This window comes from Schistocerca cancellata, chromosome 11 (genome assembly GCF_023864275.1).
Source record: "Schistocerca cancellata isolate TAMUIC-IGC-003103 chromosome 11, iqSchCanc2.1, whole genome shotgun sequence".
Classification (NCBI taxonomy): Eukaryota; Metazoa; Arthropoda; class Insecta; order Orthoptera; family Acrididae; genus Schistocerca; species Schistocerca cancellata.
This window is the reverse complement of record NC_064636.1, coordinates 66,670,933-66,697,464: the sequence shown is the minus strand read 5'-3', so window position 1 is coordinate 66,697,464 and position 26,532 is coordinate 66,670,933. Positions and strand designations below refer to the sequence as shown.

The 26,532-nt window shown below is 44.2% G+C and overlaps 1 protein-coding gene across 1 annotated transcript in view; it reads left to right on the top strand.

Moving 5' to 3' along the window:
* The window catches only part of LOC126108206 (poly [ADP-ribose] polymerase tankyrase-1-like), a 104,743-nt gene that overhangs the window by 60,543 nt on the left and 17,668 nt on the right, over positions 1-26,532 (top strand). Inside the window, exon 2 of the mRNA XM_049913442.1 lies at positions 20,727-21,303. Coding sequence (XP_049769399.1) covers positions 20,738-21,303 — 566 coding nt within the window. The 5' untranslated portion in view covers positions 20,727-20,737. The remainder of the gene's footprint in view (positions 1-20,726; positions 21,304-26,532) is intronic.

Sequence of the window (26,532 nt, the reverse complement as noted above, 5' to 3'; positions counted from 1 at the left end):
GATCCCCTCCTTCTACTCTGTAGATGAATATCATAACAGAGACTGATAGACCAGCTTAGGTAAAAATTCTGCTATATTTCAGTTTTGACAGCACTTGGTTGCAACAGTTCTAGATCGGGTATTATGTGTATGATAAATTTATTCTGACAGTGTATCAATTCTGTAAATATTAGCAGTTACTGTAATATATTCACATATTTTGGCAATCTCCTGACAGATCATGAGGATAATAATTATTATATTCAACTGTATTATTTTATACTTTCTGACATGTTATTTGTCATTCACGATGGCCAGTGGCTATTTCCGAAGAAGTACGTAACGAAAATATTTGTCAGCTCCAGTAACTATCGTATCTGAAATGTCACCGGGGTCTAAGACTGGAGTCACTGTGTCAGGAACACAGACACACAGTTATTTTCCGTTACCAACTTCCAGGTTACCTGTAGTGGTAGCTCGATAACTGCCAGAGAGCGAGAACGATAACTGCCAGAGGAGAGTACCGATCTCTGACAGTTATTTCCATAGTCGCTCGAATTCCTTATGGTAACTCTCCTTGTACTACCGGTGCAAACTAAATTAACACATAAGGCGGTGGCTCAAGGGATCGACTGTGCTTGTTGACGCCTGTACTGCAGCTCCTATCAGCCGCCGACTGGACATTAACGTTATTTGTTTGTGCTAAAAGTAACGAAGGCCCACGAAATAGTACAGTTCTTATCAACAGATGGCGCGCAGTCTCACAGTTATTCCCGTGGCCTATAGAACGCCTTCCAAATGGTCTACCCTCTACTTAGTTCCTAGAGAGATCTCCGATGAGTTGATGCGAAGGCGCAGTAGGATCTTCGGTCAACAGATGGCGCGACGCACTGTTGACACTAGACAGTTATTGAAATAACTGCCTGTATCAGAGGAACGGTTATCGCAGTAACCGTTACTTCTATCAGTTACGTTATTTTCTGCCACTTCTATGCAGTGAAAGGCGGTGCTGGTGGGCAACCGAGCCGTGGCTCTGTAGGAACACAAAGGACTGCAACGTATCAACTCCCCACGAGGTCTGCCTTACAAGGGGTGCGAGAAACTGGCCGGTTTCCACAATCTGTAGTAACCAGTTCACCGAAGCTGTTTGTAAATTTGTACAGAACAAGGACATTATAAAAAAGGAAATTAATACGGTCACAGTGGAAAGCAGTGCATTATTTTAAGATACAGGAAAAGTACAAGGGCTATCGACAAAGTACATTACGTTTTGGAATAAAAAATAAATAATGTATTGGAAATTTTTTTATTATATACATATGAAAGCCACACTGAAATACTACTTTTCTACATAGTTGCCATTTAAATTAAGGCACTTACCATAGCGATGGACGAGCTCGGAAATTCCTTCGTGGTAAAATTCGGCCGCTTGCGCCTTCAACCACGTGGTCACCTCTTGTCGAAGCTGTGCGTCGTCATCAAAACGCTGCGTAGCCAACCACTTCTTCATTGCTGGGAATAAGGGGAAGTTGCTCGGTGCCAGGTCGGGACTGTACGGCGGATGAGGAAACAACTCCCACTTAAAAGATTCGAGAATTTCACGAGTGGCATTTGCCGTGTGGACCCGGGCGTTGTCATGAATCGGCAAGATCTTTGAGCCCAACTTTCCCCTGCGCTTGTTTTGTATCGCTCTTCTGAGGTTGTGCAGAGTTTGGCAATACCTTTGAGAGTTTATTGTAGTGCCTCTTTCCAGGAAATCCACAAAAATCACACCTTTTCTGTCCCAAAAGAAGAGGTAACCACGTGGTTGAAGGTGCAGGCGGCCGAATTTTACGACGAAGGAATTTCCGAGCTCGTCCATCGCTACGATAAGTGCCTTAATTTAAATGGCAACTATGTAGAAAAGTAGTATTTCAGTGTGGCTTTCATCTGTATATAATTAAAAAAATTCCAATACTTTATTTATTTTTAATTCCAAAACGTAATGTACTTTGTGGATAGCCCTCGTATATGCAATACTACTGATAAAAAATTGTAATCCACAACATTGAGTATTAAAGCGAGTATTAACGTAACCTGAAGTTCAGATGCCAGTTACAATCTGAGTTGTAAATGGCTTCAATCAGAAGCGAGTAAACAGATGGATAAAGCCTCATGGCTAAAATTGAGACATTATACGATGCATTTATGACTGTTACCACTTCATGAATGTAATCATGCTACCTCACACCTAGGTATTTGCTATAAATTATACACCAAAACCGAGACATACATTGCGTGTCAAAACACTAGTCAACTGATAAACATTAAGCATTTTCTGTTGGTCATACAGAGGACGAACGCGTGTGTATAACCCAAATGAGTCTCAAGGTCTAGGTGTTGAGTCCACAGTACTTACATGTCGAGTAGGACAACTGAGTTTCAGTGGTCTACACACAAACCAACAGCTCGAGTTGGGTGGTGTTGTGAGCTGAGGTGCAGCAGCCGTGTGCTTTGTATGCGGCTGACGTCACGAAGCCCGACAGACGTCGCCTCCTGCCAGCCAGTGATAGGATGGCGAGGCGCGGCGACTCGAGCGCACCGAGAATATCTCGAGCCTCTAGTTCTCGAGCAATTCTCGAGAAGCTCACGAGATATGGCTCGGCGGCATGCGCCGCTGCGCGCCAGTTGGCTGCGACAATATACGCCGCGCCGCTGTTTTATGAATTGAATGCCGCCGCTAGACAAAGACGCTCGCTGTGCTTGTACCTAGTATGTCTCAGGTTTCTTTCGAGTAAAGTTGTTATTCAAATCAATATGGACACTCGAATACGAACGTCACGGTGCTGGCAATATTTTACGGAGGATGGAGATAACGTTACTTTTGTCGTAAAAATCTCCGTAATGTATCAAAAAATACAACGGGCATGATTAGATATCTTGAACTGCACAACTTATCGAGCAATTAAACAGCGACGTCCGTGGATACAGAGGCTCATTCTTCCAATAGTGCGAGGCAGACAAAATATTCAGGTACGTATGGTACAAAAGGTGAATACCGTGCAAAAGTTCGGATAGTGTCCGAAGCGGTCCACCACGCTTAAAAAACATTGATTTTTTAATCGTACTCTGGTAACACACAACATACCCCAAAATCAAACCTATACTATCCTAGCTTTTGCACGATACGATAAGTAATTGTATTGGACTAGTTGTAGAGCATAACGCATCCCCTTGCAGGAGCACTGATCTAAATCTTACGTTTCTCTTCATAGAGGGAAGTAAACGGGAACAACAGCTAGATGAAGCACCAGTGGTCATGACAACAGACGATTTTCAACCGCTTTCAATCGTCGAGGACACTGGCTGTCGACGTTTTGTTTCACTGTTGGACTCACAATACTTGATAGCAAACCGAAAAAAGTTGAACCTCATGATTGAGGACGATTACCATAAACAGAAAGAGGCTGTAAACTTGGCCGTGGAAGACTACTTGTGTTACTTTAACGACCGATATTTGGACCTCACTCAATAGTGAGGCATATATTGCTGTAACTGGTCATTTCATTAACACTAATTGGTGCCTGAAAGCTCTAGCTCGCCGGCCGAAGTGGCCGTGCGGTTAAAGGCGCTGCAGTCTGGAACCGCAAGACCGCTACGGTCGCAGGTTCGAATCCTGCCTCAGGCATGGATGTTTGTGATGTCCTTAGGTTAGTTAGGTTTAACTAGTTCTAAGTTCTAGGGGAGTAATGACCTCAGCAGTTGAGTCCCATAGTGCTCAGAACCATTTGAACCATTTGAGCTTTAGCTCTCGAGACATTCCGTTTCCCGGAAAAGCATACAGCGCTAAATATTAGCCAGGCATTACATAACGTGATTTCAAAATGGAACATTGAAAACAAAGTTGTAAGCATCACAACTGACAACGCCAGTAACTTGACGGCAGCCGTACAACTTATTCACAGTGGCAACATAGATATGCAACATGTGCCTTGTTTAGCACACACCATCAATTTAGTTGTGAAACGTTCTTTGAACAGCAAAAGTAAGCTCTGCATAATGCGGGAAAGGGCCAGAAAAATTGTTAGCTATTTTAAAACAAGTTGCAATACTAATGAAAAACTATGAGATCCAGGATCTAATGAAAAAACCTGTTCATAAATAGTTTCAGGAAACCGAAACCCGATGGAACAGTAGGTTTTATATGCTACAACGTCTCCTGGAGCAAAAGGAATGCATTGCAGCCTGTATATCACCTTTGTATTCAGGTGTAGGGAACCTCACAGCTGACGAGTGGCGAATTTCGAGCGAATGTTTATGTGTACTAGAGCCATTTGAAGTGGTAACAAGTGAAATCCCAACTGAAAACTATACCTCTCTTTCGAAAGCCATTCCATTAATCAGACAGCTAATCATAACCGTATGCAATGGGAAGTGGGCTACCACGACAGCACAAGAGCTACAGCAACATCTGCACAACTCACTAATATCCCGGCTAGGATTAATAGACCGAGAGGGGTGGCGCAGTGGTTAGACACTGGACTCGCATTCGGGAGGACGACGGTTCAACCCCGCCTCCGGCCGTCCTGATTTAGGTATTCCGTGATTTCCCTAAATCACTCCAGGCAAATGTCGGGATGGTTCCTCTGAAAGGGCACGGCCGACTTCCTTCCCAATCCTTCCCTAATCCGATGAGACCGATCACCACGCTGTCTGGTCTCCTTCCCTAAACCAACCAACCAACCAACCTAGGATTAATAGAAACAAACAAAGTACAAGCCGTTGCCATAGTTCTCGACCCAAGTCTCAAAACCTTACCATGTACGAATCCCATTCATTCAAAACATGCCGTTGCAAGCCTAATTGCAGAGTGCACAAACGTCGTAGTGACTGTACGATCTACTCATTCGGTTGCTAGCGACACTAGCCGCGAGTACCATTTCGTACAAAACGCCAGTAGTTCCTTATGGGCTTCTGTCGATGAAGAGGTTTCCAATAAAAATCTAATGAAAAGCGGTTGCGATAGCATAGACCTGGAGGTACAACGATATTTGGAAGAACCGTACCTACAATGCACGGATAATCCTTCACACTACTGGAAAAAAAAAAATGAAAACAGTTACCCAGGTCTAGCAAAAAAAATATCTTTCAATACCTGCGACTTCTGTTCCCAGTGAAAGAATATTTTCTAAAACAGGACTACTTATAAACAAAGAAGCAGACTAAAAGACCAGTTGTTTAATAAAATCACATTTCTAAACAAAAATTGACGTCAGTGTAGCAATGGGATGTAAAAATGCCTTCTGCTGAACAACTTTTGTTTCCTTTCTTTCTTCAGTAAGTAAACGCATGTACGCAGTTTCTGTATATAAAAAACTATAGCACTTCTCTTTTACGTTTAAGCATGCATGCATACATGCAGAATGTACAAGGTAATTTATTTTGTCAGAATAAAGCTTCTGTTTTATGGGAATTCTGTGCTTCGTTCTAAAGAACAATTCTATGATTTTTGTCTTATGAGACATATAATAATACTTCAATACACATTAATAACGGTAGTACAGTTGATATCAATCATAGAATTTCAAAGTTTTCCGAGCACGTACGTACGTCGAGTACGACCGCTGCGGCTCAGTGCTTCGTGTACTGTTGGTTTGCTCAATTTCTCAGAGAGCGCAGCACAGTCAACTTCTCGAGCGTACCCGAGAAATTCTCGAGAAATTGCCTTCGCGTCACGCGTTTCTCGAGCGCGATCGTAGCCCATCCCTGCTCCCAGCGTGGCTGCCCAGCTTACGGCGTGACTGCCGCTCTTAGGCTGCGGCCACAGTTGGCGTTTCTCGGAGCTGGACGCTCAGCGTCAAAAGGCGCCACAGTCGGCAGGCAGGCTGGAGAAGGCCGGTGCTGGACACACGCAGCGTCTTTCCCTGCCGGCGCCCGACGGGAAGGTCAGGCGCTAGGTGGGTGGGCCGGGTCCCATTCCCTGCGTCAAAAGACGCTTCTCACATTGCGTTCCCGCGTGAACTCAGCGGTGTGTCAACACAAGGCAGCGTGTGTAGTCAAGTGTTTCATTACGGTTTTTTTATGTTTGAGATGGAAAACATTGAACTTGATAGCGAGCGTATTATTTTACATTTTCGAGCTCGATCTTTTTTATACGACATTCAAAATGCCGATTACAAAACAGACAAAAAAAGAGACGGTTGGCTAGCTGTGACATGTAACGTTGTTGGTGAAGGTTAGGACAACGTAGACAAAGAAACAAAGGAAGCCTTACGTGAGTGTAGTAAAAACATTTAATTTGGAAACTATAAGAGATCAAAAATACAATAACATATTTAAATGTTTGGAAAGACATCTGGTGAATTACATTTGTTAAATTAATTACAAGTCACAACATACGCGCTCTATTGTGGAATATTAGAGCTGTCTCGTTATGCGAGCAGTCTTTTTCACTCAGCAGTGTTTGCGTATCAGTTATCCCAGGGTGCAGAACCTGCGGTAGAACAGAAGTATTCAGCAAACTGATATCTTGTGTGCGTTACTTTCACGGTCCCTCTTGTCCCCTGGGCCGGAATGCTGTCCAAAGAGCACAATAATCTGCCGTCAAAGTTGTACCCATCGTTTTTCCTCACAAAGCTGCGCCGTACACAAGTGGCTTTAACAAAGAGGTCAACCAAATCGATACGGACGTCCATTGTACGGTGGAATATACGCCATTTATTGGCTAAAACACCTAATGCACATTCCACGTACCGCCCGGCACTCTATAAACGGTAGTTGAAAAATCTTTTAATGTCAGCCATGTCCTTACCGGGATATGGTCTCAGGAGGTTTTCACACAGAGCAAAGGCTTCATCTGCCACAAACAAATACGGCAGTAATCGACCAGATGTATCATTTGGCAAGGGGCTGGTGGTGGTAATGGAAAACTGTTGGAATAGAGTTTCTTGCCAAAATTACTACTTTTCAGAATGTTTGAATCTCCCTCATGTCCATAGGCCCCAACATCTATACATCTGAAGCAGTAATTTGCACCTTTACAACTATTGAAAAATACTTCTTGTAGTTAAAGTATTCACTACTCGATCCCCATGCATTGTTCACTCTAATATGCTTGCCATCAATACATCCCTCGGAGTGCGGAAAACTGCCTTTTTTTTTTTTTCAAACCATAAACTAATATTCAACCAATCTTCAGCAATTAATTGTTTCATATATTGGCCTTGCATTGTTTCCCAGATTGCTGAGCATTTCTCTCAAATAATCCAAATTATTGAACGTCTAAATTGCAAGTGTATAGATCTGATGGGATTGCCAGGTCGAGATACCTACAATGAAACATTGATAATGGGTTAAAAGTAGAATCAATATTTAAAGTTTTTTTTTGAAGGATGTGCAAAAAAGTGGAAGACCTTTACGGATTGCTACTACAAAAATGTCAAAATGCACGATGGCAAAAGTGGAGAGTCGTCAAAACCCAGGAAACATTTATCACTAACAGTTGTTATTTCTCCAATGTTTATGTGTAGAGAGTGAGTATTCAACATTTATAATGTTCGTGCATTTTTAAGTTCCAGAGTGAGCCACGCATGGCCACAAATTATAAAATTTTAATGTGGACAATTATAGTTTTCTGTTTTTACCACCGGAAATCTGGGAATATGGCTGTCGATCTAACAGAAAGTACACAAGACGCTGACAACAACACTGGACAACAAGAAGCAAACGCGACACCTGACATACAATGCACTAATTCCAAAGCCTCTCGCACAGCGCAGAGGGAGAAACAAAGTCCATTTCCGAAGAAACGAAAACAGCACGAGTTTGAAAAAAAGTTGTTGGGCGTTTTGGAAACGAGTTTGCAACAATGAAATATTTTGTTTGTGAAGATTATTTTTTCAAAGAAGATTTTGTGAATAAAACTAGGCATAGGCTAAACAGGGGTGTGTTTCCAAAACATGTGGCAGGTGTTCCTTGTGAAATTACTAATTATCAGGAGTGAATCAGGTGAAACTGTTCTTAATAGTGAATTAGGCCTACCATTACTAGTGGTGCTATAGCAAGTGTTCGTTATATAGATGCTAATACCATAACTGGTGCTAATTAACTACAATTTTTTATTTTGTGCTTGAGAAATAAAAAGTAAGTTTTGTTCCCATTTCACTGTTTTTATCCAACTTTCCTATTTTTGGTACTTAATATTGCTGTTTTCTCTTTTGTGTTGAAGCATTTACAATCGTAAGATGTAGGAACATATTTTTAAGAAGTTAGTGGTCAGTAGTGCAAGTTTCTTGGGCAGTTACTCAGACATTACAGTCCTGAAACCTAGTCGTAACAAATTTTGGAATTCTTCATTAATTAACACTGTGATAAACATTTCTTAATTGAACCTCTTTAATTGACGATTATTCTCTTAATAATAGGTTTTTTCTCCATTGACCCTACAGCTTGTAAGATCTCAAAGTATGACATTATTCAGGAATATTTGTGGTCCAATTTAGCTGCTACAATTTTTATTCAATAGACTTGTAAATTACTCACTTATATTGATTTCCATTTAAAGGCTCGAGAATGTTTTGTGCGTCATAAGAACCAGACGCAACACTTGAAACACACAGTAAGTCGAAACAAGCTTGTAGTGTAAATGGCTGAGCTAAATAAAATTGTAGCAGCTAAATTGGACTACAAATATTCCTGAAAAATAGGTTTGTCAGTGCTGTGTTGCAATGTGCTACAGCTGTGTTTAAATGATTTTATTATGATGATAGCTAAAATAATTACATAGCACGCCCGGAAAACTGGGATAAAATTACAAGCAAAAAACCTAAACGTACATAAACTAGGAGGGATGCGACCCGCAGTGTTTATCCTTTATTAGTTAATCTCCATACCACTAGAGGCGCTTCTGACGATGTTTCCCTCTTTTAACACAGGAGTTGCGCTTCTCTTTTCTTGTTCTGTGTGTGAAACAGCGGACTGTCGCCTGCCGGTGGAGACATCTGCGTCTGCTATGAGCGGCCAGAGGCCGGGACTTCCCCGAGCACATGACACACTGCTGCCACACTGGCGGAAAAGTACCATGTGGGGGGGGGGGGGAGTGAGGAGTCAACGAGGCTGACGTGACGGCGGCAAGTGTAAAGACCCTTTCCCGCCAGGGCTCCCGCGCGCCGCAACATTGCGCAAGGCCTCGGTTGCCATGGAAACACTGTCAGCGTCCCGCCATAGCCGTCGCTGTTTGTCACGTCACACCGCGCTGCAGGTGCGCGCCGCCAATCACAGAATGCGCTGAGCGTGACGTCACGTACTGAACACCCGGCTATACGAATGGAACTTTGGTCGAAGCGCTGATGCGGACGCCGCTATGGAATAGTTACCATCCGATTTAAAGGAAACTATTCTGTGAAGAAATGATTCATCTGCGTCTTAGAGCCTGGTGTCTTCTCTCGATAAAGGACTGAGTATCTTTCAGTTATTCGCCGTGGTTAATTGCTGTACCGCATTTACGCAAACCATTACACAAAATGAGTGTGAAGAGGTAACAACGCATTGCATTGACCTTAAGTGTAGTTTTTTTCGGTTACATATCATTACGTATGAAATTTAGCCAACATGCCGAAATTGTTTTTAAAGTTAAGAGCAGACCATATCCAACATCTGTTCATCTTCATCTATCGAGATACGAAAGTAACTACAATTTTTCAAAATGGATCGATGAATTTCTTTAAGCGGCATTTAATGGCATGTGAAATGAGAATTACAGTGACATGGAACAGGTTAATATCTACAATATTCTACATAGACCTAGAAAAGTTAAACCGAAACTAATTTGCCGGTATGTCATAAAATGTAATTAGCTAAGTATCTACAGCTGTTGATTATTTCCTTTGGTAAGTAACAAACGCTTTCCTGCTGCGCAGTGTGCTTTATTTGTTAAAGACGCGTTTCGCCTTTTACTTTAAGGCATCTTCGGTGGAATCTAGAATGATTCAGTTTTGTTTTCGTATGTGATACTCGCAGATTATAAAGTGGTCCAGAGTTTACTTTCTTACGTGAATAAGTGATTAAACTGACAGTTGAGAGTTTTTGATGGACATCTGCGTGTCCTCTCAGAAGGTCACATGCAGGAGGTTCAGCTACAACTTCGGTTATGAAACACAAGCACATCTTCATGTTGGCTCTTTCTTCTTGTCACTAGCTCTAAACATTTTATCTAAAACTATAATTTAAAGTCGTAACTGCAGTGTGTTTGGTTTGTGCACATGTTGCCAACCTAACGAATTTTATGCTGAAAACTAAGCTGTTTATTACTGTTCGGCTTCTATCTGTGTGTGTGTGTGTGTGTGTGTGTGTGTGTGTGTGTGTGTCACTAGTCATTGAGAGTTAAAGTTGAAAGTGAAGGCAATAGTTGTCAGTGGTTGAAAGGTTTGGTGTGCAGCTGATTTCAGTTTTGGTTTAAATGTTTTGTGGAGTAGTTCATGTAAGAGTAAACTCACTGCTACATTCACATTCAACTTTCTACAACCCACCGAGACTAACTTCGTACACACAGAAACAGATATGAAAGGGAACAGAATGAACTACATATACTTTGTTTCTTTGGCAACGTGTAGATATGCAAACCAAATTAGAAGAGAGAAATTGAGCACACAACAGTTACGACTCTAGATCAGTTTTTACCAAAATATGCGTAGCTATTGACACAAGAATAATTGTGCTCTACACCAATTAGCTCAAAGAACATTAAAATTGTGAAGTAAAAACTTTCTAACGTGAAAATGTGCTTATGTCTTGCGATTTTATAGTGCGATCTGCAGCCCGCGACCAAGTGAGAGGAAACGCAAATGCCAGCCAAACATTCGAATAATTAAGTAGTCACTTGTTCAGGCAAAAAAATATGATCTGTTTCGTAACCTACAATTCTGAGTCCACTGGGAGTGCCTTAAAGTAAAAAGGCGAAAAGCGTCTTGGACAAATAAAATAAATCACAGAAAGAAAATGGCGTTTGTTATTTATAAAATGAATATTTCTGTGCTTGCTGCAGGTGATGGCCACGTTAACAAACTACTCGTTAATTATTTCGTTTTGCCTTAAGACACTTTATTTGCAACGTTTAGAACTTATAATTACCTATAATAACACCAGATTGCCAATTACTCTTTCCAGCATCGCTAAAATTGTCTTCACAGGCAGGCTGTATACCCTGTAATAAGTCGATTTCTTTTACCGAAAGATTTTACATCCCTGATCGAATCTTTGTGTCAAACATCTTGGGACAAAGTACCAAATAGACTACTGGCCATTAAAAGTGCTACGCCAAGAAGAAATGCAGAGGATAAATGGATATTCATTGGACAAATATATTATGCTAGAACTGACATGTGAGTACATTTTCACGCAGTTTGGGTGCATAGATCCTGAGAAACCAGTACCCAGAACAACCACCTCTGGCCGTAGTAGCGGCCTTGATACGCCTGGACATTGAGTCAAACAGAGCTCGGATGGCGTGTACAGGTACAGCTGTCCATGCACCTTCAACACGACAGTTCATCGAGAGTAGTGACTGGCGTATTGTGACGAGCCAGTTGCTCGGCCACCATTGACAAAACGTTTTCAATTGGTGAGAGATCTGGAGAATGTGCTGGCCAGGGCAGCAGTCGAACATTTACTGTACCCAGAAAGGCCCGTACAGGACCTACAACATGCGGTCGTGCATTATCCTGCTGAAATGTGGGGTTTCACAGGGATCGAATGAAGGGTAGAGCCACGGGTCGTAACACAGCTGAAATGTAATGTCCACTGTTCAAAGTGCCGTCAATGCAAACAAGAGGTGCCAGAGACGTGTAACCAATGGCACCCCATACCGCCACACCGGGTGATACGCCAGTATGGCGATGACGAATACACGCTTTCAATGTGCGTTCACCGCGATGTCGCCAAACACGTATGCGACCATCACGATGCTGTAAACAGAAGCCGGATTCATCCGAAAAAATGACGGTTTTCCATTCGTGCTCCCAGGTTTGTCGTTGAGTACACGATTGCAGGTGCTCCTGTCTGTGATGCAGCGTCGTGGGTAACCGCAGCCATGGTCTGCGAGCTGGTAGTCCATCGAACTGTTCGTGCAGATGGTTGTTGTCTTGCAAACGTCCCCATCTGTTGACTCAGGGATCGAGACGTGGCTGCACGATCCGTTACAGCCACGCGGATAAGATTCCTGTCATCTCGACTGCTAGTGATACGAGGTCGTTGGGATCCAGCACGGTGTTCCGTATTACCCTCCAGAACCCACCGATTCCATATTCTGCTAACAGTCATTGGATCTCGACCAATGCGAGCAGCAATGTCGCGATAGGCTACAATCCGACCTTTATCAAATTAGAAACGTGATGGTACGTATTTCCTTTCCTTACACGAGGCATCTCAACAACGTTTCGCCAGGCAACGCCGGTCAACTGCTATTTGTGTATAAGAAATCGGTTGGAAAGTTCTCACATGACAGTACGTTGTAGGTGTCGCCACCGTCGCCAACCTTGCGTGAATGCTCTGAAATGCTAATCATTTGAATATCACTGCATATTCTTCCAGTCGGTTAAATTTCGCGTCTGTAGCGCGTCATCTTCGTGGTGTAGCAATTTTAATGGCCAGCAGTGTATAATATGTGAATCGTTTTCGATACCTATAAAGTGTCACTGATCCCAGTCGTGCAAGTAGTTATGAATGACCAGTCATAATAAGTAGTTTCACAGTTACTTTAGGCATTACAATCCAATCGCCGATTCGATATTTGGCTGGCAAGATAGCGTATTTTTTTTTTCTTAATCTGCTTTCCCCAAGACGAACGTCACTTAAATATAGTTTCATACGACGTTAGAGCATTTTTTAATATGCTTGAGAATAGTCACATACCATCTGAAGTCGGCGGAAAAGCCTCTACTGCCCAAAAGACTTGTGGCAGCATACGTAAAACTGCGTTACGACGCATTTGCCACAGATGGCTTTTAGAAGGTTCTTGCTGAGAGTAAGAGAGATGCATGCACAAATTCATCACAAGTATATGTGCTAGGGGCTGTATTAAACAACTATTCCGGCAATAAATACGCAACTGACCTACCTGATGAAACGTGATGTTACTTGCTGTTGGGCTGCATTAGCAAGAAATAAGTCTCTGCGTTGACAGTGCTCTGCAGCAGTCTGCACGTGTAGTGCACTTCACTCCTACGTAACTACTGCGTCCCACATCCATTCTAATCTGCTTACCATCGGCAATCCGTGGTCTCTCTCTCTCTCTCTCTCTCTCTCTCTCTCTCTCTCTCTCTCTCCAGTTCGTCCTGTGATTCCTTGATGCCTGATAACATGTCCTGTCAACTAACCCCTCTTTTAGACAAATTGTGCCACTGTTTCCTATTACTCCTCTGTTTAATTCAGTATCTCTTCTTTAGTTATTCGATCTAATCTTCAGCATTCTTCATTAGCACGTTTGGAAGCACCCATTGTCTTCTTGACAGAACTCCCACCGTCCATTTCTCTCTCTCTCTCTCTCTCTCTCTCTCTCTCTCTCTCTCTCTCTCTCTCTCTCACACACACACACACACCTACCTTTGTAAAATGTTACGCAATCGTTAAAGTTTATAGCCGATCTGCACAAATTTTCTCTCCCAAAAACGCATTTCTTGCTATTGACGGACTGTATTTTATATCATGTCTACTTTTGTCTTCTCAATTACTGCTTCACTTTCAAGCCTTTGAAGTCTTTGAAGTGCAGTTTGGTTTCTGTAAAAGTTGTAGATAATCTGGTGTCTCTGTGTTTCATCGCTGATAACTGGAGATCTTCAAAGAGTGGCTTTCAGTTAAGACTGTGAAAACCTCTCTCTAAATATACAAGTGATATAAAGACACGTTTGCATTTTTTCAGTACTTCTACTTCGTTAAGTGGTAAGATCAGTACTGCATTACGTGTTCAGACATTTCATGGGAATATAGCAATGAGCTGACGATAGTTTGTGTAGCACTTCCCCCTCTCCATCTCCTCTCTACATATTCCTTCCACCTTGTAGCCTTCTCTTATTTGCTTAAATTTGACTTGCCAAATGACGTCTTGACAGTTGCGTCTCCCTTGAGGAAAGTTTTCTTTCTTATTTAACGTCGGTATCTGTGTTTTCCACGTGTAAAATCGTTTTCGCGATTTCGGACACTCTAGCAACTCATTCTTAGACACCTCTATTCCCAGTCATCTGCTTTATTTGCTGTATTTTTATATTTCCCCCTCTTGTCAGTTAAATTCAATATATCACGTTTTATCCAAGGATTTCTACTGTACCTTTTTCCATGCACATCGGAAAATTTGGAAATTTGTGGTAAGGTCTTACGGGACGAAACTGCTGAGGTCATCGGTCCCTAAGCTTACGGACTAATTAATCTAACTTACACTGAGGACAAACACACACACCCATGCCCGAGGGAGGACTCGAACCTGCGACGGGGGAGACAGCCAGACTGCGCGGCCCACTTACGTCCTCTGCTGCATTCGCCACTTCCTCTCTCTAAGAAATCCATTCATAGTGTAGTGGATTCCTTTCTCTCTTTCAGTCGTTGCGTTATGGTACCTCAAATATTACCGGAACACTCTGCGTCGTAAGTAAATCAGGTCCCATCTCTATAATTTGCTACATCCATTCCAGCCACTGCCTACCAAAATTACGATGGGTTACAGGATCCCACCACAATTGCAACACAACTGGCGATTTATCTTTGTACTGTTAAACTTTTCTCATTTGAAGCTGTATCGTAATAAGTAAGGGCTACAGTCATCTCGGTGGCAGGTTTAATTTTGCTTCTTCTGCCGAAACACAATGTAACTGGCACAAACTCACCTGGCAGTAACAGCTGCGACATAGTCTTGAAAGAGAGTCTTATTAAACAAGCTGTAGTTGAGCAAAGATGTTGATGCGTAACAGAAAACCTCATTGTGTTAGTTTGCAGTAACATAAGTGAACAAATTCCATGTTTATTTCTATACTAGCAAATTCTCTTGTCACTAGTTACCGATGACTTTTTAAAAATTACAGTACTAGATTGAAAAAAGATTGAGACTAGAGCTTCGGCTATGCTGAGGTAGATAAGAACCGTACATATGGCAAAGTACTCTCCAATTCGCATGTTGTCATCTGCCGAAATCTTGTTTCGATATTTCGAACACGTTAGGAGATGCGATGTGTTACCAATATTTCATTTTTCTGCCCGTGCTATTACAAGTGAAGGACATTCGAGATGGAAGCAACCTCCCAATTCGGAAGAAGAATGAAATATGTTGGCGAAAGTTCGTAAGTAGCATCATACGGTGTAATATGCACGAAATGCAAAATCATAGCGCCCCCATTTTTCACTGCAAACTTGTCGAATTTCGCCCAGTGTCTTCTTTAAATGCAAATATAAGTAAAACTATTACCGACATGATGGCACTTCCCTCTGAAGCTGACGCAGAAAACTAAATGTACTGTAAAAATAAATTTTTTCGTTATGAATAGTTTTCTGTCCGCCTGTAGGCATGCAGACTGCCGGCTTTCTCTCTGCTCTCACGTTTGTAGCCTGTCGGGGTTTTGTGACGCTGGATGTCGAGCGCCAGTGACGGGGGGGAGCGAAGGTCATTACTTAGTCACGGTTGTTGGTAGGGAATGGGCTCTTCCTCTTGGCTAAGTGGCGTGAGGTGTGACTGGAACATCGGTGGTTGCACTATCAGTCGTTTAGTGGCACGTGAGACCCCCAGACAGACAGAGTAACGCATTGTGTTTCAACTCGCTCAGTTCCTCGCGGCAGTCGTAGCGTGCAGAGTCTGGTGTTGCACTGAGCGCCAGACGGCGCGTTCTCCCATTCAGTACCGAACCCGCGACCCACTGCGGCGGCCACGCGCTTCTCTCCTCGAGAATTTGCTCGTCGCGTAGTAAGAAGCGGCAACGGTGTGGCGGGGAGTGCTCCGTCCCGGAATCGAACTGGCGACCCTCGGGCTCGGCGTCTTTTGGCGGAGTCTGTGAACCTCCAGGTTCGCAGGTGACGCATTTGTCGAGGGCCACAGTCCCTTCACTCTCACCCGCCACCTGGGTAAGTACGAAGCGAACTTCTTCGTGGTAACATCTGGGATGGCGTCTTCTGCGTCGACCCGTTGCCGCAGCTCCGGTACCTTAGCGAAGTGTGACATCAGCTGACTGACCGTCGGCCCGTCTGTCGGGTTGACGTTTCTTCTCTCTTTCTCCCCTCAGAAGGATCACCGCCGCTTGTCGGTATTAGTTCGGCCGTGTCGCCAGCCTCGCGAAATTTCCAAGGCGGCGACTGAGTCTTCGGTCGTCGGTCTGCGCCTCTGATGTCAGGCAGAAAGGTGACCGATGTCGACACACGTGCCGGCCTCCCCCGTCCCGCCTCTGCTGGTGTGGTCGCGGCTTCCCCCGTCACCCTCCTCTGCGTCGCCAGACGCGTCACTCACGTGAGTCGAGTGTGCCGACAGTTCCTGGATCTGTCTGGCCCCGTTGGCCTGTCTGGCAAGTGTTCACTCAACCTGTAAGAAGTCCTCACGTATATTTCTGCCGGATCTCTCCTTTGAATAGCCATAAATAACACTTACACAGAATCATAGATAACACCCAATTATTATACGCCCTTCACATTTACGTTCCCTCCAAGCGTGTTCCGATGTCCGACCCAGTCGGGTAGGCCAGTGCGCTCGCCCTGACTCCCTGCCGAATGCCGCAGTGCCGATCCGGCCCCCAGTCCGGCACAGGTGGCAGTGTTGGAGGAGCTCTCGCTGTCTCAGTTCACTGACGGCCACAGAACTACGGTGTGTGTCGCGGAGTTTGCTTCTACGTAGACGTGTGAACTCGGTCAATGCACCACAGTTCCTTGTAACGAGCTCGGGAGCAGTGTGCGCAAGTCGGTGGCTCTGAGTTCTGCTCGCCGGTGATTCGAGTGGCGGTGAAATCCGAGGGCGGGGGTCGCCTCTGCTCTCACCTGCAGCGGCGAGACCATGCTGGCCACGTGCTCAGCCTCGGTGAAGATGCGGCTTATGCAGGTAGCTGTCTGAAATTTTTAGTTTCAAAATCTGACAATGGAGGGACTCCTTTACGGCACGGATTTCCGTACTGAAGTGGAGTGTGCACCGATTTTAAGCTCGTGGAAGATGAAAACTGTGTGCGAGAGTGCGACGCGAATGCGGGATGACAGGCGCACAGTTGGTCTGCCACAGAGGTTCGGGAAACCTGTATTTTGTAAGCAATGCTTAATTTAAGTCATGAGTAATGCTGGTTAGGTGACACAGATTACGGTTTAAAATTCGAGGTTCACATCACGTATTAATAAATAAATTAGTCGGTTGAAATGTAGTTACATTGCCTTACAGTATTATATGCAGGAAAACCGCTCGCTCACGATTTCCCCCTTCAGTCAGTCGAGTCGCCGTGTCTCACATTCGGTTCCAGCCTCACACCGGCGCTGCCGCCGCGAAATGCCCCCACTCAGCCGAGTCAGCTTCTCAGTATGTGGTACCTCTTGACATCACCAGTGGGGTGTCGACCTATTACGGCTCTCTCTCAGTGGAGTGTCTCGTACTCCAGTGTGTGTTTCTTCTGTTGTCGATTAAAGCTGGAGGTAAATTATCTGCATGCGCCAGCGCATCAAAGTACACTGCTGGAAAAATTTGTACACCCTTTTAGAGGTTGCCATTTTACTGAGTATTTACTCTCGAAGAAAGGCCTTAAGCAGTACATAAAACGGTTACGTTCACAGACCAATGGTACAAGCGGTTCCGAGGTACCGGGTACTGACCCGTGCTGAAACACCCGTGTCAGTACGTGGCGTACTCTCCACAGGAGGCAATGCAGGCACGGTCTCCGGCGTCCAGTTGACGGTAAATGTGACGAATACTGTCCAGGCATACGTTATTCCACACCGGCTCCACCTGGTCGTGTAGTTCAGTAAGAGTTGTCAGTTAGCGAATTGCACGAGACACCCATCGTGTATCCCACACGTGCTAGACTGGAGACAAGTCTGGAGGTCCTGCTGGTCAGCGAAGTTGCTGCACACGTTGCCGACTGAATAAATTATGTTTCAGGGGCAGTGCGTGGGCGAGCAGTATCCTGTTTCAAACGACACACAACTTGCTGGCGCAAGAACGACAAAAGAAAGAGTCTAACGCCATTGTACACTTACCGAGCGCTGGCTAGCGTCCCCACCAGAAACACGAAAGGTGGAAGAGAGGTGTAGCGTACCGCACCCCGGGACGCGGCCAGTGTGTCTCGGACGAATCCACTGCACGAGGCAGCGCTCAGCAGGTCTGAAACGTACGAGCAGGCGGCCATCACTGGGGTGCGGGCAGAGTCTGAAGAGCACGCCACGCCGTTCCGTCTCGCAGGTGGTCCTCTGACGCCAGCAGCCGAGCCGCACACGACGATGCTGTGGCGTCAGTGGAAGGCCCGAGGGCTGACGACCGGGTGGCCGCAGTCGGTGTCGCCGCGTCTGGGTCTCGGTTCACAAGCCCTCCCTATCTGCGCCGCGGCAGCTGTACGATCTGCCAGTGCCGCCCTCACAGGACGACGATCTTGGCGGGATGTTCTGTTGCGTGGGTGTCGATCTCGTTTATCGGTGTGAGGAGGCTCGCGTGACCACTCGTAGCAGCTTCATTGCACGGTTGGTGCAGCACTGCAAACTCGTGTTGCAATACTCTGAAAGGACCAGCCCGGCACTCGGAGGGCCCGAGTTTGACCCCTTTCGAACTTACTCGTTTGGCTGCAGGAAGCACGGCTATGTGTGTGTGTGTGTGTGTGTGTGTGTTGCGTGGTGGTCTGCTCGCTTCACATGTTTCCACCGCACTCGGCCTTCTGACTGCGAACATTCAGATGGCGCTCTCGTAGCAGTGCCACTAGGCTGTCTGTTGGCAGACTACGTTGAAACCGTTATCAGTACATCTACAGTCTCTCAGGTGGCGTATCCCGTCATCAGATCAAAATCGATGACGTCTTTCAAGGTGTGCCAATTCTTTTTCCAACAGTGTGGATATGATTGCCTGTTCTGTTTTGTTCTGTTCTGTTCTGTTCTGTTCCTGTGCAGATAACGTGTATAATAGATCGAAGCAATTGGGCTGACATGAGCTCAGAAAGGTTAAAATACGAGAGGTAAAACGTATTTAGCAACATAAAAATTCAGTGAAATGTTAATCTTACTGATAGCAGACTGATATGACAGAGTACAAATAAGGAATCGGATTTTGTAAAGTCGGTGCATTTGGGAAGCAGTCAGTGTTTCCTTGCCGATGTAATTGACTTACATTTACTAAAACAATTTTAGTGAAAAATTACCCGTCTCGAATCAGCTGTAAGCCAACTAATTATTTGAAAAGCCTTTTAATATCAGCCATCAAAAATAAGTGTAACAGTGCTTCATTATCAGGCTTTCTGGGAGTAAGTGACGAAAGCACTCTGCCACAGTATGATTTTAGTTGATCCACGTATTCGTTCACACACGATGTACAGCAAGTCACATAATGTTTGGGAACGGGATTCTCCAGCGATTTGGTGCTACTCAGATTATGCATACCGAGGAACAAGCGGCGACAGCTGGCTACATCTTCAAGGCGTCCCGGCAACGTACCGTGTGAGGCCGGTGCTCATCTACTCGGCGACGATTGTGGTAATTGTGTCCGTATTCTTGTTACCAACATTAGCTTATTCCCAAGAGTGAGTAGCTTTCACTGAGTTAATACTAGGCAGAAATCAAACCTGCATTTGGATCGGTCTTCCGTAAGTCTTGTGCAGAAAGGTGTACAGTATACTGCTGCATCCATTTTCAATAAGCTACTGCTCGAATTCAAAAATCCTAGCAGTAATCCACGCACTTTCAAATGGAAACTGAAGAGTTTCCTCATGGTTCAGTCCTTATATTCTGTAGCAGACTTCCTTGAAAAATTAAACCGATTCTCGCTGTATTGTTGACTTTCTTCGGGTTCATAAAATTTTTTTTCTGTTAGTACTTTTATGTTGTAATTTCATGTACTGACACGTTCCATAACATTGCAGATTCGCTCCCTAATTTGGTCCTACGGACCTTGATGTGCAAATAAAAATAATAAAATAAATATAACAGTAATGCAGTTTTCACTCGTAAAATGTGATCTTCCAATTATCCGGAGAAATTAGAAGGGTTTAGTGACACTGTAAGTTGTGCTGACCTTACTAGAGCTACATTAGATTTCCACTTTGAAGGACTGAGTGAGGTGATGCAGTGATTGGCACACTGGACTCGCATTCGGGATGAGGACAGTTCAAACCCACGTCCGGGCCATCGTGGTGCAGTTTTTCCGCCATTTCTGTTAATAGCTTCAGGCAAAGTCCGGGATGTTCCATTGAAAGAGGACGGCCAGTTTCCTTCCCCGTCCTTCGCTGATCTGAGATTGAGACCAAACTCTAATGACCTCGCTGCTGATGGTACGTTAAAACACTAAGCTCCTCCATTCTGAAAGACTCGACAATTTCTACACTGTAGCTACAAATTAAATAAATTGGGTCTCCTCCGTTTCTGAGGACATCTTGCAGGAAATGAAGACGCTGAAAGAATACAGAAAACTTCGAAAATTGTGATACCAAAGACTCAGAGCTGTTCACCAGTGGCAGGTATCTCGGTGTCGTAATTGACACGCACGGACAGGTTTCGCGAACTGTCGACCGATGCAGGTACACTTGTCGACGGTACTGTGTAACGATAAAGAGCTGCCCCGTAACGCCGTGTTTCAGAATCGACTACGATGGCGGCCGGCAATGAAGCTCAGCACAGCACACCGGTGTACCTGGGCGCCCTGCTGGATGACGGGGAGGGCGCCACCGTCACTCTGGTGGCGGGGGAGACGCGGCTGGTGGTGCACAGGGCGGTCCTCGTGGCCGGGAGCCCCGTCTTCGCAGCAATGTTCCGCCACGACACGGCGGAGTCGCGCGGCGGCCTCGTCGACGTCGCAGACGTGGACGGGACGGTGCTGAGGGAGCTGCTGACGTACCTGTACACCCTCCGTGCCCCGCAGCTGGCGAGCCTGGCCCCCCGTCTGCTCGTCGCCGCCGACAAGTACGGCGTGGCGAGCCTGAAGGCGCAGTGTGAGCAGCAGCTGGCCGCTGGGCTGACGGTGGACAACGCGGCGGCCACAGCTGTTCTCGCGGTGCGACACTGCTGCCCCGGCCTCCGGCAGACGGCCGTCTCCTACATAAAGGGCCACACACACCGAGTGATGGCGACGCAGGGCTGGGCTGACGCAGTGCGCACCCAGCCAGAAGATGTCGTCGAACTCAGCGGGTTGCTGGCGGAGACGCCACCGGAATCCAGGTGAGCACGGGGTGATCACCGTTGATCCACTGTGTGTGAAACTTCCTGGCAGATTAAAACTGTGTGCCGGACTGAGACTCGAAATCGGGACCTTTGCAGAGGTCCCGAGTTCGAGTGTCGGTCCGGCACGCAGTTTTAATCTGCCAGGAAGTTTCGTATCAGCGCACACTCTGCTGCAGAGTGAAAGTCTCATTCTGGAAACTCGTGTGTGTGTGTGTGTGTGTGTGTGTGTGTGTGTGTGTGTGTGTGTGTGTACAGGTATTATAATTTGAAGAAGATGAAATAGTTTACTTTGCAGAACAATGACTTTATTGTTGTCAGTTTGCTAAAGATATTTGGCTTCATTAATCTTTCCCACTGAGGCAGTCAATTTATTTGAAATTAAGTGTTTCATTCCACAGTTGTTCGTTGAATGTAAAGTGCATGTTTTCATCTTATGCCATGTGTGAGATTATGTGATAATGAAGAACCAGACATGAGATAGTACAGTACAGTACTGATACTCCAGGAAAATTTACGCCCCAAAAACCGTACTGAAAAGCTTAATGTCAGGTGGGACATACTTCATTGTAAATCTGCACAAACCAATGTGCACTTCAGGCCGAATTATGCATTTTAGTATAGTTTACGAAATTCCTATGCTCACGGAGTATCCTCTCGTGTCCTGTTTCTTTTATGCCGTAATCTAAGCTCTCTTTATGCTGTATACACACAAACATGTGGCCTTCCTACATCACTGCAGCTGTGCACGCACAGTAATGCCTGTTTTCTAGCGCTCTGGCTACTGCTAAGCCGAAGATATTTCTGACAGTCTCGGGGTAGTACTGCGAATGGTGGTTTAAAAAGTGTTACTTTCAAAGTAAATTTGCTTCTACGCAAGATGAATTGGTACGTGTGAGAAAGTGGGTTGAATTTCTTAAATAACAGAGTGTTTGACTCTCGTTTAAAAGTGAACACTTTCAGGACCAGCCACATAGAATAATTTCTAGCCCAGAAAACGAGACATTCACGTCAATATTTTAAATTTACTGGCACAATTGTGTGAAGTACTTTAAGTGTAACACACGCAAAAAAGATCAATATTAGATGTGAAGCTTAGCTTCCCTTGTATGTTATCAATCTCAGAGACCAATATTATATGTGAAAGGTTAGCTTTTTTTTTGTTGCGATGCTATGCATGTTAATGTAAACCATTAACTTTTCCTCTTTGTGTCCGTGTGCTATGTAAGTAATGTTGCTATTGGTTTACCACATCACGTGTCCTATGCTCTGAATATCTGCTGCCATCGGCTGGCAAGATCACGTGACACGAGATAAGATTGGCTGACAAAAGGGCATCGCAATCTCGATTTCGAAGCTCCGGAAACTGAGGTGCTGTGTGTGTTTGGTGCAATTCGAATTTACACTTTCGTAATACGAAAATATGCAGCGTATATGTTGCTGATTTCAAAGGTCTTTCCAAAACTTCTCTTCCTTGTTCCCTTTTTTTCCGCGAACTTCTGTGCCAGTGTACAAAACTTAAACGTTCAAAGCATTGATAAGTTTTACACTTGGGAGGGAAAATCTACGGAAAACTGTCACTTAGCAAGAAAAAAGTGCATTTTCGCCTGGGTAAGAGTGCATTTTTAAGCGGGATATCGGGAAAAATTCCGGGAATCTTTTCCTTGTCTGTTTATACACCCTGACTTCAGGAATTGCGACTGCCTCACTGCAAGTACATTCTACAATGCGGCGTTTTGCAGACATTTTATTTATTCTAGTACATTTTGGGATTCGGAAAGTAATTTATGTATTAGCTGTGTTGCTGTGAGACATGTGACTGACTCCACACTTGTCGTACATTTATGGTATTACTAAGAAGCCAAAATTTGTTTTGTTGGTACTACTTTATGTTTATGCAAGGCTTGTGCCATCTCCAATGGTTCACTTGGGTTGCAGTCATTAAAGATATTCAGTGACACATCCTGCACATGGCATGTACTGTTGTGTGATTGATGTACAACTACGTACAAACAGCATACATCTCTCTGTGCGGCCCTTTGACAGCCATTAATTTTGTTTACTCTGGCCGGTGGTCATCGGCATTTCGACGCCGTTACGTGCACTGTAGTACTGTCAAAAGCTCAATGAAGCACATACGAATAAACCGTGTCCCTGTTTACATTGCGGGTGACTGGACATCTGGATGTTTCCCAGGCCGCGTACTAACAGTGTACACAGCAGTACATAAATAAAGCGTTCGTTGTATCGTAGTATGTCAATCACATTGCAATTTAGAGCAGCGTGCAGGTCAGTCTTGTATCGCAAAAAGTACAATAATGTAGTGTTCCACCCATTTCACGTGCCAAATTCGTGTACGAATTTCTCGGGATGTAACTGACATATTGCGATGCAATCAGTCCCATTACTACGAGTATTATGATTTCTCATGTTACTGTGTATTGAATAATATGGTGTGTCCATTTTGAAAAAACTTAAGATCGTGCTGAAACCAGTATTTGCACACGGTTCAGAATGTCTCGCAGTACTGGCTTCCGTGAGACCCTGCCGTACATTCGTACCCGTGAAAGCTGTGAGTCAGTATCTGTTGGTGGTTCCAGAGATTTTGACGGTGAAAAGTTGTAGGTGGGACACCCGTTATCAGTAGAATTCTGCAAGTCGTCAACATTTTGACAGTTCACTTGTATACTTCGACACAGAAAAATGTTGTTAGAAATAATTTACAGAATCTGCAGTTTTCCAGGTAAAAGTTTTAAAGTCATTTTACGTTCTTTTCAACACATGAAAACCCTCCCGAGGCCATTTTTGCCTCTGTAGTACCACTTCGCTTGTATCTGTATACACGTGAAGTGCCTCTTATACAAAGGTAGCGCCTCATAAGGTTTTATTCATGGAAAAATGCTGGCTAAAAGTGACGTTTGATGATTCCAGAACCTATGCAGTGGCCCTAAAACCCTTGGCATGTTTTCATTACATCAGTTAAAAATATATTAATACTTTGCCTGCATATACAGGGTGTACATTTTAAGTTGACAAAGCAGCATAACTCTAAACATAAGCTTCACACGAAATAATGTGTAAAATGCAAAGTTGATTATTTTTGAGGGGGATATCTGATGGTGCTAAAATTAGCCCGCCACCCCAACCCCCCACGGGTGGGGCGTAAGGCAACTTTAAAATTTCAAATGGGAACCATTTTTTACTGCAGAACCAGATTCTACAAAAAAAAAAAACTACGTACATTTTGTCTTAAACATGTGTTTTGATTCTTGGTAGTGGGCACTGCAATTCAAGAAAATCCATGTTCTCATGTTTGCATGGAAAATGGTTATGGATGAATAAAAAGTAGGATGTTTTGTTAGTTAGTTAGTTAGTCAGATGATTTGTTTGATAATTAAAAGTTGTGTGGCCTCATGACTGCAAAACAAACAAAACTTACCAGAATCTGCAGAAGAAATTAATACAGTATTTGGGTCAACATTTCCTCTCTCAAACCCCACCCTATGGGGAGAGAGGGAGAGTTTTAGTTTCAGTGAATAAAAATTTATGAAGTAAATAAGTGTTTTTTATTTATCCGTAACCATTTTCCATGCAAAAATGAGAATATGGAATTTCTTGATTTACTGCGACAACTAATAAGAATCAAAACAAATGTTCAAGAAAAATGTACATAGTTATTATGTAGAATCTGAAGCTTATTTTTTGAGTTATTCTGGTTTGCCAACTAAAAAGTTACACCCTGTATATGCCAAATGTGAACTTTCGGCTATCATAACTGATAATGATATCGGGAAAAAAAAAGTTCAGAGTTACGCAAGAATGTAGTCTTAAGAACACATGGCAAAGACGATGTCATGACTAGAAATGACCATCCGCACTTGGCCTACCTAAAAATCGTCTTTGTCCTTGGCTTTCACAGGAACTGCCCATGAACAAATAGTGCTTTTGTAAGCCGCCTAAGGTGCTGCGTTGGTCACACCTTACGTGAAAGAACCAGCTGATTTGATCAGTTTACCTGGGCTGTAGGAAGTGTGAGGTGTTCAAGCTTTGACCGTGTACTGAAGGATAGCTACAGTATGGCATCTCTCGCGACAGGTGTACAGATGGTCTTCAGGCTAAGGGCAGTCCGAGATACTAGATGCCTTGTTTCTGCCACCAGCAGAACGCAGTTTGTGACCCCCCTGGAAAACTGCATTTGAGGGCGCAGTATAACGGTACCTTGCAGTGTGGTGCACGGACCAACTGAAACACAGTGTCCTACAAGCACAAGTCGCTCGCTCAGAAGTGTGATACGTCAGTGAGTGTAAAGACCAGCTGGCGTTCCGTACGCTCTTGCCACCGAATGCTTCTGCCGCACTGCAGACAGTACCGGGTGATCAAAAAGTCAGTATAAATTTGAAAACTTAAGAAACCACGGAATAATGTAGATAGAGAGGTAAAAATTGACACACGTGCTTGGATTGACATGGGGTTTTATTAGAACGAAAAGAAAGAGAAAAAAAACACAGACCCCATATTCCTAGAGGCGTGAAAGATCTCTTGTGCGCGCCGTTTGGTGGTGATCGTGTGCTCAGCCGCCACTTTCGTCATGCTTGGCCTCCCAGGTCCTCAGACCTCAGTCCGTGCGATTATTGGCTTTGGGGTTACCTGAAGTCGCAAATGTATTGTGATTGACCAACATCTGTAGGGATGCTGAAAGACAACATCCGACGCCAATGCCTCACCATAACTCCGGACATGCTTTACAGTGCCGTTCACAACATTATTCCTCGACTGCAGCTATTGTTGAGGAATTATGGTGAACATATTGAGCATTTCCTTTATAGAACATCATCTTTGCTCTGTCTTACTTTGTTATGCTAATTATTGCTATTCGGATCAGATGAAGCGCCATCTGTCGGACATTTTTTGAACGTTTGTATCTTTTTGGTTCTGATAAAACCCCATGTCATTCCAAGCATCTGTGTCAATTTGTACCTCTCTGTCTACATTATTCCGTGATTTATTCAGTTCTCAAATTTATACTGACATTTTGATCACCCGGTACTTTGTGTAATTTGCTTTAATTTCCTTGGCACTTGTATCCATTATGCCAGCAGTTTCTGTAGCCAACGTATTTTATTACCCCCAAGCAGCAACAAATCTTGTTGCTCTGATATTCAGTACATGTAAATATAGTTCTGATTGCCGCTCAGCAATTAGCTTCCCAAACTCCTCACAGCCAAAAGT